A 16419-nucleotide genomic window follows, 5' to 3' on the forward strand; every position below is an offset into this window, starting at 1 on the left:
GGGGGCTGGAGCCAATCCCAGCTGCCGGAGACCCCGGAGAGAACCCATGCAGAACATGCTATATATATACTGTATATATATATACACAGTATATATATATATATATATATATATATATATATATATATATATATATATATATAGTAAAAAAGGATGACAGTCACAATGAGGAAGTGACACATATTAATTAGAGGAAGTAGATTCTACATTTTTCTTAAAGAAGCAACTTAGAAGCAGAGAGAGACAGAGAGGAACGATGGCTGAATTCAGATGGATTAAAATGTCTTTATTTCTCATAGTGCTGCTTCATTTAACAGGTAAGGATACACATCATATAAAGGAATAACAGAAACATTTAAAAGAGTGAACTTATTGCTATCATTAATTTTACTTTCTTACCTAAAGTTTGTTTAACCAAGACACACAAGTGTTTGTTTGATTTCCAGTGAGCTGAATAGTGAGTTTAGTGAATCCAGCAGTGAGGCATATACTGTAAAACTTCAAATAAAAGCCGAGTCCCAAGAAGACACCGAGTCCCTTTAATAGCCAACTGTGGCTGCACATTTTCCCAAATAAATGTCCGTCTCAGTAAGAGGCCTGGTCTTGTTACCATGCTGTTAATTCTTATTGAAGATTTTTAGGTCTATAATTCGGGGTTGTTGGCTACCTGCTGGAGATAACCTTAGTCAGCTGCTGAGATCACTCATACAATATGTATATATTTTTAAACTTTTGTCAATATCAACATACTGCACAAATCTTTAGCTTCCAAAGATTCTCACAGTTCAATCATCAAGTTATCAAAAATCAAGTATCAAGTAATTTTAATGAAACCATGAACACCAAAGAGGACATTTTTTTAAGCTCGGGAAAAAATGTCCAGTGACCTGTATTCATAATTAGACATTTAACAGAATCATTATAATCTTTAATTATTTTTATGCTTATTTCTTGTTTTGTTTTTTGTTTTGTTTTGTTTTGTTTTGTTTTGTTTTGTTTTGTTTTGTTGTGTTTTGTTTTGTTTTCTCTTTTCTTTTCTTTTCTTTTCTTTTCTTTTCTTTTCTTTTCTTTTCTTTTCTTTTCTTTTCTTTTGTCTTACTTTCTCTTGTGTTTTGTTTGTTATTTTGGCAAATTTTCAGGTAATTTTCTTGTACTTGTCACAGATTTCTTGCTGATCTGTGGGTCATGTCTTTTTTTTGTTGCTCTTTACCTTCTTCATCCATTACCCTTCTGTTTTTGAATCAAATATAGCCATTTTGTCCAGGTCTCAGAGGGTTCAATAAATAATCTGATTGTATTTCCATTGTTGCTGAGCATGTTTTGTGTGAAAGGAATGAAAAGCTCGTCCAATATAGACTCCTGTCTCAAATTTAAGCCTGTTGAGTTCATTGATTCAAGCAAATAATAGCCCAGGCTATTGATCAAGTTTTACAGTATGCAGACTTTTGTTGTATCTTAAATTATCTTCACACTGACATTAACATTGCATTTTTGTATTTTTCTTAATTCTTTATATTTCTCTCTCATCTCACAGCAGCAGAAGCCCTCTCCTACACTGGCAGAGTCGAAGACGACGTCACTTTGCCCTGTGAAAATGTGATTGCTGATCAGAATAATTGTGACAGTACTATATGGATTTTTAGTCCATCAGCAAGAGCACATTCAAAAGTGCTTTTTTTTGCTGGACAGATTGTTGCTGAGGACAAATCTAAATCAGACAGACTGAATGTTACAGATAAATGTTCTCTGGTTATAAAGAAGGTCACAGATGAGGATGTTGGTAAATATAACTGCAGACAGCACAAATCATCACGACGAATTCAAGACGCTGTGGTTCATCTCTCTACTGTTACCTGTGAGTATGTTTTCAGCTCAACTGTATTGCTAGAACAATATTCTGAAACATTACAATAATTATGATTACAGTGATAAAGTTAACTCTTTCTCTCACAATATCTCATATAGTGGATGAACATGAGGCCGGTGATGACGTGATTTTTTACTGCTCTGTGAAGACATATGGACCATGTACACACACAGCTGAGTGGCTGTTTGAGGGTAAAGAAGTGGATAAAGACAACCGAGATATGAGGACATCACAGTCTCCCTGTTATGCCTCTGTGACCTTTGATACTTCTCTCTCCATCTACACTTCAAGATATGAGTTATTTAAATGTGAAGTGACTGACGGTGTTAAAGTGCATCAGTTTTCCTTCAGATCTCAAACCTCAGGTGAGAACATGCTGAGCTGTTTAAAGTCACTTCAAACTGATGAGAATTATGAACTAAAATATTTGTTAATTTTGTGAATTTGAAGTTTTAATATTTCATCACAGCAGTTTGAGTTGTGTTCATCTGTTCAGGCAAAGAAACAAAAACAGCAACAACAGAATCAACAACTGAAAATAACATAACAGCAGGTGCCAATGATGCTTCACCAAAACTAAAAGGTACTGACTCAATGTTTAATGTACCTTTCTTCTCTCTGTCAGACTCCCAGACTTTTTCTGTCCTCATATTGAGCTTACCAATATTTCTGTAAAATACACAAAGGTGAAAGTGACAGAGAAAATCAGCATAGATTCATTTTCAAAACCTTGAAAGCATGAATGATGCTGGAGTACAAATCTTTCTCTGAAATCAAAGACACGGCAATAATGAACAAGTTAAAGTCGCTTTTGGCTCATTTAAAAAGATTAAATCCTTTAAAAAGTATCAATAACAACAATTACTATAACACTGCATTTTTGCATTGGTGTTTTAAGCTGCAAGCAAAATGTTTTAAATGTTTTATTGTCTCTCCAGACTGGTGGTTGAGGCTCACCATTGTGTCTGTGTGTTTAGCTGCACTCATAATAATTGTTGTGGCCGTCAACATGTGGATGAGAAATAAAGGTGAGAACATTCACAGATAAAAAGTTTTGATGAACCTGGATTTTACTGTGGAAACTAAAGTCAACTCTTTTGCTCGTCTTTTCAGAGAAGAGGACACAGATGGAAGAAATCACTGTGAGTTTCACAGCTAATAATGAAATGTTTTTACTGTTGGTACTTACACACTTCAGAATAAACTGTAGATACAGACAGAGGAAGACAACAACAAACAGGTCAAGTGAGCTGGACGCAAAAATAAGTGAAACATGACAGTATAATGTAGTTTAATACAACACTGACACAAATACAGAGATCTGAATCAGCTCCTCTTTGACACAAACTGCACATGATGAGGTCGACATTAAAGGGCAGCTTCACTTAAATGACATCATGTTGTGCAGTGGACGCCTCCAGATCACAGCTGTGGGATTGGAAAGTGTGTGTTTGATTGTGTTGTGTTGTTTCTCACAGGTGCGTTATGATGAAGATGATGGTACAGTGAACTATGAAAACATCACACCCTCTGATAGAGATTGACCAACACTTCTGCCTCCATCAGACTCCGCTAATAAACTCATCACGTCGTGCAGGACCACTAAAAGATTGTAAAAAAACAAAGAAAGAATCACTTTATTTTTGTCTGAAATCTTTTCCTGCATCAGCTGAAAAAAGTTTTCTCATCTGCAGTCAGTCTAGACAAACAGCAGCTGCATTTTGACTTTATTGAACAGAGAAGAGTTTTCAGTTCTTGTTCACTTTTCACAAATTTTCTTCCAGCTAAAGATTTCAGAGCTGATTTTTATGTTTACTGCCCGTTATTGAAGCTACAGCAGCTTGAGCTATTTTTTTTTTCATGTTTCTGTGCGCAGAACAACTCATTTTAATTCACTTTCATTTAGCATAACTGTGAACATGTTTGTGGGTGTGTGAATGTGTCTGTGAACGTGTTTAACTGGGTTTTCAGCCTTAATGGAGTCAGTAACCACCTTCTTTTTATTATATCTAAAAATAACGAGAAAATAAAGAAATTCTACACTTTATTTTGTGGTTTCTTCATGTACGAAAGTGTCTTAATGGAAAGCGAGTGTTCTTGTAGGGAACCTTCCCTCTGTTGGGTTGAGCAGCTCTTTTCTCCCTGAGCACTTTAATGTGTCTGAATACAGATAGACATGCTGAGGGTCTTTTATAGAATAAACACCGTCTAAAGAAAAAAAGTTGCACATCATAACCAACAATCTTCATCAGTTTCCTCAGTCGTCTTTTTTTGGGGGAGTTGAAACACGTCAGTGTCACAAATGCATCATGGGACTGGACACTGTGTGAGCTTGAGACTTAACATTAACTTTAATACAGTTTTTTGACGCAGCATTAGACTGGATCACTGAGTGCAGAAACATGAAACTTTCCTATGAGAGAAAACCACATTTCAAAAAATGTAAAAGTCAAAATTGTAACAGACATTTTGTCTGTTTAGACATCTACATGAAATTCAGAGACAAAGTCTAAAGTCTAAAAGTAACCTATAGGAAATGACATCACAGTCATAACAGGAAGTAGATGCAGCATCTCTCCTTTAAAACAGTATTTTAGAAACAGTTCTAAACATCCGAATAAAAGATAAAGAAGCAGAGTCTTTTTTCCAGGTCGGTGGTTTTGTTTCATCAGTGTGTTGGTGGTTGTTGCAGCGCTCTTAATAATCACTGTGGCTGTCAGCAGGTGGAAGAAAACTAAAGGTGAAAACATTCATATTTTCTGCAAAAGAAGAAGTGGAGGAGTTTGATGATGCAGCTGAACAACGCCAGAAAAGAATACATCAGAAAACAATGATTGCCACATGTTACCAAGCAGCCACTTAATCAACAAACCAAACAAACAAACAGTTACGTTCATTTTAACTGTAGAAAGCCTTTTTGTCCAGAGGGGGTGCAGTAGGTTCACTAGCAGCACAATAACTCAACACCACAAGGCTGCTGGAAATATAAATGAGCATTATACATGTTAAAATGTGCTGTGGGCACTTGAATGTGTCTGTATCTGTATTCAGTTTATTCTTTATGTTCTGGTATGAAAGTCATTAAAGCAAACTAACAGTAAGTGACACATCTTGTGTGAGTCACTTTTGAGAGTTTGAGTTTAATAGCTGACTGAGAGGAAACTTTGAAATTGTTCACTGCTGTTAATGTCAGATTCTTCTGCTCAGTTTGGATTTCGTATCAGCTCATGTTGGTCAGCAGTTAAAGAGTTAAAAGCTAATGTGGTTTGTCCAAAAAGTGACATATGAGAGAAAGAAAGGATGACAGTCACAATGAGGAAGTGACGCTTTATTAATTAGAGGAAGTAAATACATCGTTTGTCTTTAAGAAACAGCTAGTTTAGAGATTTACACGAAGAAGAAACGGAGAGAGACAGAGAGACACAATGGCTGAATTCAGATGGATTAAAATGTCTTTATTTCTCATAGTGCTGCTTCATTTAACAGGTAAGGATACACATCATATAAAGGAATAACAGAAACATTTAAAAGAGTGAATTTATTGCTATCATTAATGTTACTTCCTTACCTAAAGTTTGTTTAACCAAGACACACAAGTGTTTGTTTGATTTCCAGTGAGCTGAATAGTGAGTTTAGTGAAACCAGCAGTAAGGCATATACTGTAAAACTTCAAATAAAAGCCGAATACCAATAAGACGCTGAGTCCCAATAAGACGCCGAGTCCCTTTAATAGCCAACTGTGGCTGCACATTTTCCCAAATAAATGTCTGTCTCAATAAGAGGCCTGGTCTTGTTACCATGCTGTTAACTTTATTGAAGTTTTTTAGGTGTATAAATCCGGGTTGTTGGCTACCTGCTGGAGATAACCTTAGTCAGCTGCTGAGATCACTCATACAATATGCATATATTTTTAATTTTTTGTCAAAATCAAGTATCAAGTAATTTTAATGAAACCATGAACACCAAAGAGGACATTTTTTTTAAGCTCGGGAAAAAATGTCCAGTGACCTGTATTCATAATTAGACATTTAACAGAATTATAATAATCTTTAATTATTTTTCAGCTTATTTCTTATTTCATCATGTTTGGTTTTTTTATCTTACTTTCTCTTTTTTGGTTATTTTTGTTTGTTTGTTATTTTGGCAAATTTTCAGGTAATTTTCTTGTACTTGTCACAGATTTCTTGCTGACCTCTGGGTCATGTCTTTTTTTGTTGCTCTTTACCTTCTTCATCCATTACCCTTCTGTTTTTGAATCAAATATAGCCATTTTGTCCAGGTCTCAGAGGGTTCACTAAATAATCTGATTGTATTTCCATTGTTGCTGAGCATGTTTTGTGTGAAAGGAATGAAAAGCTCGTCCAATATAGACTGCTGTCTCAAATTTAAGCCTGTTGAGTTCAGTGATTTAAGCAAATAATAGCCCAGGCTATTGATTGAAGTTTTACAGTATGCAGACTTTTGTTGTATCTTAAATTATCTTCACACTGACAAAAGTGTTGCATTTTTATATTTTTCTTTATTCCTTATATTTCTCTCTCATCTCACAGCAGCAGAAGCCCTCTCCTATACTGTCAGAGTCGAAGATGACGTCACTTTGCCCTGTGAAAATGTGACTGCTGATCAGAATAATTGTGACAGTACTATATGGCTTTTTAGTTCATCAGCAAGAGCACATTCAAAAGTGCTTTTTTTTGCTGGACAGATTGTTGCTGAGGACAAATCTAAATCAGACAGACTGAATGTTACAGATAAATGTTCTCTGGTTATAAAGAAGGTCACAGATGACGATGTTGGTAAATATAGCTGCAGACGGCACAAATCAACACGATACACTGTGGTTTATCTCTCTGTTGTTACCTGTGAGTATGTTTTCAGCTCAACTGTCTTGCTAGAACAATCTACTGAAACATTACAATAATTATGATTACAGTGATAAAGTTAACTCTTTCTCTCACAATATCTCATATAGTGGATGAACATGAGGCCGGTGATGACGTGACGTTACACTGCTCTGTGAGGACATATGGACCATGTACACACACAGCTGAGTGGCTGTTTGAGGGTAAAGAAGTGGATAAAGACAACCGAGATATGAGGACATCACAGTCTCCCTGTTATGCCTCTGTGACCTTTGATACTTCTCTCTCCATCTACACATCAAGATATGAGTTATTTAAATGTGAAGTGACTGACGGTGTTAAACTGCATCAGTTTTCCTTCAGATCTCAAACCTCAGGTGAGAACATGCTGAGCTGTTTAAAGTCACTTCAAACTGATGAGAATAATGAACTAAAATATTTTTTAATTTTGCTGAGTTTGAAGTTTTAATATTTCATCACAGCAGTTTGAGTTGTGTTCATCTGTTCAGGCGAAGAAACAAAAACAGCAACAACAGAATCAACAACTGAAAATAACATAACAGCAGGTGCCAATGATGCTTCACCTAAACTAAAAGGTACTGACTCAATGTTTAATGTACCTTTCTTCTCTCTGTCAGACTCCCAGACTTTTTCTGTCCTCATATTGAGCTTACCAATATTTCTGTAAAATACACAAAGGTGAAAGTGACAGAGAAAATCAGCATAGATTCATTTTCAAAACCTTGAAAGCATGAATGATGCTGGAGTACAAATCTTTCTCTGAAATCAAAGACACGGCAATAATGAACAAGTTAAAGTCGCTTTTGGCTCATTTAAAAAGATTAAATCCTTTAAAAAGTATCAATAACAACAATTACTATAACACTGCATTTTTGCATTGGTGTTTTAAGCTACAAATGTTTTAAATGTTTTATTGTCTCTCCAGACTGGTGGTTGAGGTTCACCATTGTGTCTGTGGGTTTAGCTGCACTCATAATAATTGTTGTGGCCGTCAACATGTGGATGAGAAATAAAGGTGAGAACATTCACAGATAAAAAAGTTTTTGATGAAACTGGATTTTACTGTGGAAACTAAAATCAACTCTTTTGCTTGTCTTTTCAGAGAAGAAGACACAGATGGAAGAAATCGCTGTGAGTTTCACAGCTAATAATGTAATGTATTTACTAGTGCTGGGCATAGATTAATTTTTTTAATCTAGATTAATCTCACTGCAATCCTGTAGTTAATCTAGATTAATCTAGATTAAAATTATAGATTTGAATTTTGCCAAAGACATTCAAAATAATATCTATCTATCTAAATGATGAAAATGCATCACAAAATGCTTGAGAAAGCTGTTCTACTATAATATTTGGTAAAGAAAAATAATGTTCCATAAGATTTACTTTGGTGTTTAACTTTTTTTTATTTTGTTAAACACAGACATTTAGGAACACAGGTTCTGTCTCCATGTGGAAAAAGCTTTTTCCTGCTAACTGGAATGAACAGCAGAGGGCGCAGCCTCTGATAACATGACCCTAACTGAACTGTGGGCCTACATTAGAGGTCATGAAGAAGACCATTAACAGTCAGCAGCTTTGTGACACGGCTTGAGCCAATCACTCCGGTCACTCAGGCAGACCAGCTTCCGCCTTGTTCACGCCCCCTCCGCGTAATTCGACCAGGTATACATCCGCGCTTAAACAACAAAGTGAAATTGGTGCCTCGCTCACTGTATAGACCCAACTTAGTGAATAGTTTATCGCGCGATAATTTCCTTATCGCGCGATAAGAATCCCGCGTTAACGCAGCACGTTAACGCCGTTAACGGCCCAGCACTAGTATTTACTGTTGAGTATAAACTGTAGATACAGACAGAGGAAGACAACAACAAACAGGTCAAGTGAGCTGGATGCAAAAATAAGTGAAACATGACAATATAATGTAGTTTAATACAACACTGACACAAATACAGAGATCTGAATCAGCTCCTCTTTGACACAAACTGCACATGATGAGGTCGACATTAAAGGGCAGCTTCACTTAAATGACATCATGTTGTGCAGTGGACGCCTCCAGATCACAGCTGTGGGATTGGAAAGTGTGTGTTTGATTGTGTTGTGTTGTTTCTCACAGGTGCGTTATGATGAAGATGATGGTACAGTGAACTATGAAAACATCACACCCTCTGATAGAGATTGACCAACACTTCTGCCTCCATCAGACTCCGCTAATAAACTCATCACGTCGTGCAGGACCACTAAAAGATTGTAAAAAAAACAAAGAAAGAATCACTTTATTTTCGTCTGAAATCTTTTCCTGCATCAGCTGAAAAAAGTTTTCTCATCTGCAGTCAGTCTAGACAAACAGCAGCTGCATTTTGACTTTATTGAACAGAGAAGAGCTTTCAGTTCTTGTTCACTTCCTTAAATTTTCTTCCAGCTAAAGATTTCAGAGCTGATTTTTATGTTTACTGCCCGTTATTGAAGCTACAGCAGCTTGAGCTATTTTTTTTTTCATGTTTCTGTGCGCAGAACAACTCATTTTAATTCACTTTCATTTAGCATAACTGTGAACATGTTTGTGGGTGTGTGAATGTGTCTGTGAACGTGTTTAACTGGGTTTTCTGCCTTAATGGAGTCAGTAACCACCTTCTTTTTATCATATCTAAAAATAACGAGAAAATAAAGAAATTCTACACTTTGTTTTGTGGTTTCTTCATGTACGAAAAGTGTCATAATGGAAAGCGAGTGTTCTCATAGTGAACCTTCCCTCTGTTGGGTTGAGCAGCTCTTTTCTCCCTGAGCACTTTAATGTGTCTGAATACAGATAGACATGCTGAGGGTCTTTTATAGAATAAACACCGTCTAAAGAAAAAAAGTTGCACATCATAACCAACAATCTTCATCAGTTTCCTCAGTCGTCTTTTTTTGGGGGAGTTGAAACACGTCAGTGTCACAAATGCATCATGGGACTGGACACTGTGTGAGCTTGAGACTCAACATGAGCTTTAATACAGTTTTTTGACGCAGCATTAGACTGGATCACTGAGTGCAGAAACATGAAACTTTCCTATGAGAGAAAACCACATTTCAAAAAATGTAAAAGTCAAAATTGTAACAGACATTTTGTCTGTTTAGACATCTACATGAAATTCAGAGACAAAGTCTAAAGTCTAAAAGTAACCTATAGGAAATGACATCACAGTCATAACAGGAAGTAGATGCAGCATCTCTCCTTTAAAACAGTATTTTAGAAACAGTTCTAAACATCCGAACAAAAGATAAAGAAGCAGAGTCTTTTTTCCAGGTCGGTGGTTTTGTTTCATCAGTGTGTTGGTGGTTGTTGCAGCGCTCTTAATAATCACTGTGGCTGTCAGCAGGTGGAAGAAAACTAAAGGTGAAAACATTCATATTTTCTGCAAAAGAAGAAGTGGAGGAGTTTGATGATGCAGCTGAACGACGCCAGAACAGAATACAGCAGAAAACAATGATTGCCACATGTTACCAAGCAGCCACTTAATCAACAAACCAAACAAACAAACAGTTACGTTCATTTTAACTGTAGAAAGCCTTTTTGTCCAGAAGGGGGTGCAGTAGGTTCACTAGCAGCACAATAACTCAACACCACAAGGCTGCTGGAAATATAAATGAGCATTATACATGTTAAAATGTGCTGTGGGCACTTGAATGTGTCTGTATCTGTATTCAGTTTATTTTTTATGTTCTGGTATGAAAGTTATTAAAGCAAACTAACAGTAAGTGACACATCTTGTGTGAGTCACTTTTGAGAGTTTGAGTTTAATAGCTGACTAAGAGGAAACTTTGAAATTGTTCACTGCTGTTAATGTCAGATTCTTCTGCTCAGTTTGGATTTCGTATCAGCTCATGTTGGTCAGCAGTTAAAGAGTTAAAAGCTAATGTGGTTTGTCCAAAAAGTGACATATGAGAGAAAGAAAGGATGACAGTCACAATGAGGAAGTGACACTTCATTAATTAGAGGAAGTAAATACATCGTTTGTCTTTAAGAAACAGCTAGTTTAGAGATTTACACGAAGAAGAAACGGAGAGAGACAGAGAGACACGATGGCTGAATTCAGATGGATTAAAATGTCTTTATTTCTCATAGTGCTGCTTCATTTAACAGGTAAGGATACACATCATATAAAGGAATAACAGAAACATTTAAAACAGCAAACTTATTGCAATCATTAATGTTACTTTCTTACCTAAAGTTTGTTTAACCAAGACACACAAGTGTTTGTTTGATTTCGAGTGAGCTGAATAATGAGTTTAGTGAAACCAGCAGTGAGGCATATACTGTAAAACTTCAAATCAAAGCCGAGTCCCAATAAGACACCGAGTCCCTTTAATAGCCAACTGTGGCTGCACATTTTTGCAAATAAATGTCTGTCTCAATAAGAGGTCTGGTCTTGTTACCATGCTGTTAATTCTTATTGTTTTTTAGGTGTATAAACCCGGGTTGTTGGCTACTTGCTGGAGATAACCTTAGTCAGCTGTTGAGATCACTCATACAATATGTATATATTTTCAATTTTTTGTCAATATCAACATACTGCACAAATCTTTAGCTTCCAAAGATTCTCACAATTCAGTTATCAAGTTATCAAAAATCAAGTATCAAGTAATTTTAATGAAACCATGAACACCAAAGAGGACATTTTTTTAAGCTCGGGAAAAAATGTCCAGTGACCTGTATTCATAATTAGACATTTAACAGAATCATTATAATCTTTAATTATTTTTTATGCTTATTTCTTATTTCATCATGTTTGGTTTTGTTTTGTTTTGTTTTGTTTTGTTTTGTTTTGTTTTGTTTTGTTTTCTCTTTTCTTTTCTTTTCTTTTCTTTTCTTTTCTTTTCTTTTCTTTTGTCTTACTTTCTCTTGTGTTTTGTTTGTTATTTTGGCAAATTTTCAGGTAATTTTCTTGTACTTGTCACAGATTTCTTGCTGACCTCTGGGTCATGTCTTTTTTTTGTTGCTCTTTACCTTCTTCATCCATTACCCTTCTGTTTTTGAATCAAATATAGCCATTTTGTCCAGGTCTCAGAGGGTTCAATAAATAATCTGATTGTATTTCCATTGTTGCTGAGCATGTTTTGTGTGAAACAAATGTAAAGCTCGTCCTGTATAGACTGCTGTCTCAAATTTAAGCCTGTTGAGTTCAGTGATTTAAGCAAATAATATCCCAGGCTATTGATTGAAGTTTTACAGTATGCAGACTTTTGTTGTATCTTAAATTATCTTCACACTGACATAAACATTGCATTTTTATATTTTTCTTTATTCTTTATATTTCTCTCTCGTCTCACAGCAGCAGGAGCCCTCTTCTACACTGTCAGAGTCGAAGATGACGTCACTTTGCCCTGTGAAAATGTGATTGCTGATCAGAATAATTGTGACAGTACTATATGGCTTTTTAGTTCATCAGCAAGAGCACATTCAAAAGTCTTTTTTACTGCTGGACAGAGTGTTGCAGAGGACAAATCTAAATCAGACAGACTGAATGTTACAGATAAATGTTCTCTGGTTATAAAGAAGGTCACAGATGAGGATGTTGGTCAGTATACCTGCAGACAGCACAAATCAACACGACAATTTCAAGACGCTGTGGTTTATCTCTCTGTTGTTACCTGTGAGTATGTTTTCAGCTCAACTGTCTTACTAGAACAATCTACTGAAACATTACAATAATTATGATTACAGTGATAAAGTTAACTCTTTCTCTCACAATATCTCCAACAGTGGATGAACATGTGGCCGGTGATCGTGTGACATTTCACTGCTCTGTGAGGACATATGAAACATGTACACACACAGCTGAGTGGCTGTTTGAGGGTAAAGAAGTGGATAAAGACAACCAAGATATGAGGACATCACAGTCTTCCTGTTATGCCTCTGTGGCCTTTGATGCTTCTCTCTCCATCTACACATCAAGATATGAGTTATTTAAATGTGAAGTGACTGACGGTGTTAAAGTGCATCAGTTTTCCTTCAGATCTCAAACCTCAGGTGAGAACATGCTGAGCTGTTTAAAGTCACTTCAAACTGATGAGAATAATGAACTAAAATATTTGTTAATTTTGTGAGTTTGAAGTTTTAATATTTCATCACAGCAGTCTGAGTTGTGTTCATCTGTTCAGGCGAAGAAACAAAAACAGCAACAACAGAATCAACAACTGAAAATAACATAACAGCAGGTGCCAATGATGCTTCACCTAAACTAAAAGGTGGCGACATTTTATCTTGATATTATTGTAGAGCTTTCACTAACATTTTAACTGTGAAATGATAGAAGAACTTATAGATGGGCTTTGAGTTAAGTGTTTGTTTGTTTGTTTGTTTGTTTGTTTGTTTGTTTGTTTGTTTGTTTTAAACTAGTTGCAGGTTGTGTTCATATAGGTTTTGTACCAAAAATAATTGTTTTATTTGGCAAATACTGTCGGGCAAATGCTCAGTAATTGTTTTGCCACAATATTTTGAATAGGACAAACACCTGCAGCCAAAATATTATTATTGTCCTTGCAGGTTTGTGGGTGTACATCATCGTGGCTGTGGCTTTAGCAGCACTCTTTATACTCATTGTGACAATCATCACATGGAGGAGAAATAAAGGTGAGAGAAAAGATATAAACAGGTTTTAATGAAAATGGATTTTCTCTGTGGAAGCTTTTTTCATCCGTATTGTTTTGTCATTTCAGGGAAGAAAACCCAGAAGAATGACACTGATGTAAGTTTAAAAACTGTTCTTTACTACGAATCTTTATTTTATACCTGAAAATGACAAGATGCGATAAATAGTACTCACTGTGATGTATTAGAAATATGTGGTTGCGGATGCAAAGTTTGAGAAGGTGATTGAGAGGAATTAAAGGTCGACTTCTGTATTTTTTTCACCTGGGCCCTGTTTCCCAAGTTTTTAAGAGTGTCTCATAAAGTGTGTCTCTTAAATCATCCCCTTGGTGGTAAATGTATTAAATATTGTATTAAATATGTGTCAGACACATAGAATTAGAATCTGAGCCCATGTATGTTAAAAACAAGTAATTTTAGAAGACATAAATTGACAGTGCACAAATGCTCTGAGTGGTTACTCTGCAGCCTGTTTCACTGCTGCAGCGGTCTCACTCAATACTGGACTAACTTCAAAAATTGTTGTTCCTATTAGTCACTTAGACACAAGAAAGTGAGAAAACAGGTCCTGACAACTAAAGTGTACCATGCTTATTGTCTAGGTGCTCACTGCAAACCCTGCAGTAACGAAGTCTGCTCCAGAAGCCAGTAAGGACACGGTGAGATCACACATAACAAACAGTACAAAGTTACACTCACTGACATGTATGCGTCCTCCGAGATATTAATATACAACATTCTTGAGAGTTTGAGAGTGTGCAATAAAGATAAAAAGGGAAGTAAGATGATGCAACTTCACCGGAAGGGAACATGGGTAGCATGGAGGTTGTAAAACAAGAAGTCACACTAACATAAAAAATAACAACATTTTCAGAAATCATTTAAAATATATATAACATGAACTCCATGGCAGAGGTAATGAAATTTATATAATTGAATAGGATGAAAAAAAAATGTGTGAGCCAGTATGAATTTGCATGTTAGTAAGCAGTCATTATGTTATCTTCTCTGTGTGCAGGCTGATCCTGAAGATGGTGTTTCCTACGCCTCTGTCAGCTACACCAAGACGACCAAGATTAAAGCCCAGGTAAACTGTGTGACTGTTTTTTTGTTAGTAAATGAAGAAAAAATGCTTAGATTTTTATATTGTGTTGTGTTATTGTGTTTTGGTATATGTTTGTTGGGTTTTGATGTCTTTGTGTTGTACTGTTGATATTGTTAATGCTTTGCACACATGGGCAGATTATGAGACAATCGGGCCCCTGGTTAAAGGCCCCACCACCTCTTCTGCATCAGAACAAGACAGAGACTTTTTGCTGCTTTTGCCTTTTTGTTTTTGTTGTTGTTTTGCCTCTGCCATCTTTTGTTATTTTGTGTCTCTTTGTGGTAGTTCTGTGTGTCCTTGTGGTTGTTTTTTGTTTCTTTGTAATTTATTTAGCCTCCTTAAATCATTTTGTTTCTCTTTGTAGTTTTATGGTTTGCATGTCCTATGCATGTCTCTATTGTCATTTTGCATCTCTTTAAAGGTTTTGTGCCTCTTTGTAGTCCCTTTGCACCTTTTGTGTTTTTTTTTTTGTCTCTTTGTGGTCATTTTGTGTCTTTATGGGTTTTTGTGTCTGTTTCTTTGTAATTGATTGTGTCTCTTTGCGGTAATTTTGCATCTCTTTGTAGTGCTTTTGGCTCATTATAGTTGTTTTACGTCTCTTCAAAGTCATTTTGTGCCTCTTTGGGATACTTTTGTGTCTTTCTGGTCAATTTGTGTTTGTTGATGTTCTCTGTCTCTTTGTAGAGTTTGTTGATTGCATCTCTTTAAATGTCATTTTATGTCTCTTTGAGGATTTTTTTCTCTAAGTCTCTTAGGAGTGTCTTTATTACCTTTTTGATCATTTTGTGTCTCTTTTAAGTAGTATTGCATCCCTTTGTAGTTCCTTTGCATGTCTTTGTTGTAGTTTTGAGTCTTTAGAAAGGTCAGTCTGTGTCTCTTTTTGGTATAACTGTATTTTCTTTGGTTGTTATGCATCTCATGTCTCTTTGTCGTTCTTTTGTATTGCTTTTGTTATCATTTATTGTCTGGTTACATTTTGCAGGTGAAAGCCAGGGGGCTCCTAAAATGTTGGTTCCTTTGGTCTGAGCCCAATAGACCTGTTCAGTAATCCACTGATGCTTGCCCTGTTATCTTTTATAGGGTTATAATGTGTTATTGTGACAGGTTAGGCTGTGCTGTATGCTGTTTTGTAATTTAGATGGTGTTTTTCCCGGCAGGTTCAGAGCAAATATGATGATGATGATGGTGATGCAGTGACCTACTCAACTGTGAAAACCTCCTCCGTTGAGCCCAGCAGCCTCTATGCTACCATCAACTAACCAAACAAACCAAACTCATGTCATCAGGTCTTTGCAAAACTCTGCTAACGTGTTTTTGCAGTGATCATTTTGGATCATCAGGATGTATTATTGTAAATAGCTTTCTTTCTGGAAAGTGATGTAGTGTGGAAATAGCTGCGCAATGTAAAAAGGGGAAGTAAATACTTAACATGTTTCTATAAACAGTAATATATGACACATTTTGCCTGATTAACCAGCTGTCAGGCACTTGAATGTGCTCACTGATGCATATGCCAATCTTATTTTGTGGTGTATTGCCTGTAATTATTTCCTGAATAGCTTATCTGAGTTGAGCTATTTCACTGATAATGTCATATTGCTGTTTTTTTATTGTCATATATTGTCATATATTTCTGGTATTGTTTGATATAATGTAATTTGAGCTTGCTCGAAAGGAGGTGTGATGTTCCATGGCTTATTAAATAATTGATTGTGAAAATTGTTGAAATTCAAAAGTAACACTGAATCATCAGGGAGATGTACACATAAGAATTAAACTAAAAAAGGATGAGACTTATGAGGAAGTGACACTGATCACAGGAAATAGAAAATGTAAGATTAGTTAGTCTTTACAGTTTGAGAACAGCAAAGAAATGACAAACAGAGATGAACAATAGTCAGTGGTCAGTAAAATGTCTTTATGGATTATC

At 35.9% G+C, this 16419-nt stretch overlaps 3 protein-coding genes across 4 annotated transcripts; all 3 read left to right on the plus strand.

Annotated features, from left to right (window-relative positions):
- The first annotated feature begins 232 nt into the window (after window positions 1–232).
- LOC121955118 (uncharacterized) lies at window positions 233–3914 on the plus strand. Its single transcript, XM_088089143.1, has 6 exons — window positions 233–317; window positions 1535–1855; window positions 1966–2232; window positions 2364–2450; window positions 2806–2895; window positions 2981–3914. The coding sequence occupies exons 1-6, from the start codon at window positions 257–259 to the stop codon at window positions 3142–3144; spliced, it is 990 nt and encodes a 329-aa protein (XP_087945269.1). The 5' UTR covers window positions 233–256; the 3' UTR covers window positions 3145–3914.
- A 1280-nt stretch (window positions 3915–5194) lies between these two features.
- Window positions 5195–9428, plus strand: LOC148186901 (uncharacterized). Of its 2 annotated transcripts, none has more exons than XM_088089146.1 (7): window positions 5195–5353; window positions 6418–6729; window positions 6840–7106; window positions 7239–7325; window positions 7676–7765; window positions 7853–7881; window positions 8867–9428. In XM_088089146.1, exons 1-7 carry the CDS (start codon window positions 5293–5295, stop codon window positions 8930–8932), a joined length of 912 nt encoding a protein of 303 aa, XP_087945272.1. In that variant the 5' UTR covers window positions 5195–5292; the 3' UTR covers window positions 8933–9428. The 2 variants fall into 2 exon arrangements, with proteins under 2 accessions (XP_087945272.1, XP_087945273.1); XM_088089147.1 differs by having other exon boundaries at window positions 5221–5353; window positions 6421–6729.
- Window positions 9429–10736: 1308 nt separating this feature from the next.
- On the plus strand, window positions 10737–16208 carry LOC148186902 (uncharacterized). Its single transcript, XM_088089142.1, has 9 exons — window positions 10737–10876; window positions 12066–12386; window positions 12497–12763; window positions 12895–12981; window positions 13280–13366; window positions 13453–13481; window positions 13987–14043; window positions 14403–14471; window positions 15647–16208. The coding sequence occupies exons 1-9, from the start codon at window positions 10816–10818 to the stop codon at window positions 15746–15748; spliced, it is 1080 nt and encodes a 359-aa protein (XP_087945268.1). The 5' UTR covers window positions 10737–10815; the 3' UTR covers window positions 15749–16208.
- Window positions 16209–16419: the final 211 nt, after the last annotated feature.

The sequence above is a fragment of the Plectropomus leopardus genome, chromosome 16 (assembly GCF_026936395.1).
Source record: "Plectropomus leopardus strain MGB_pleo_1.0 chromosome 16, ASM2693639v1, whole genome shotgun sequence".
Lineage (NCBI taxonomy): Eukaryota > Metazoa > Chordata > Actinopteri > Perciformes > Serranidae > Plectropomus > Plectropomus leopardus.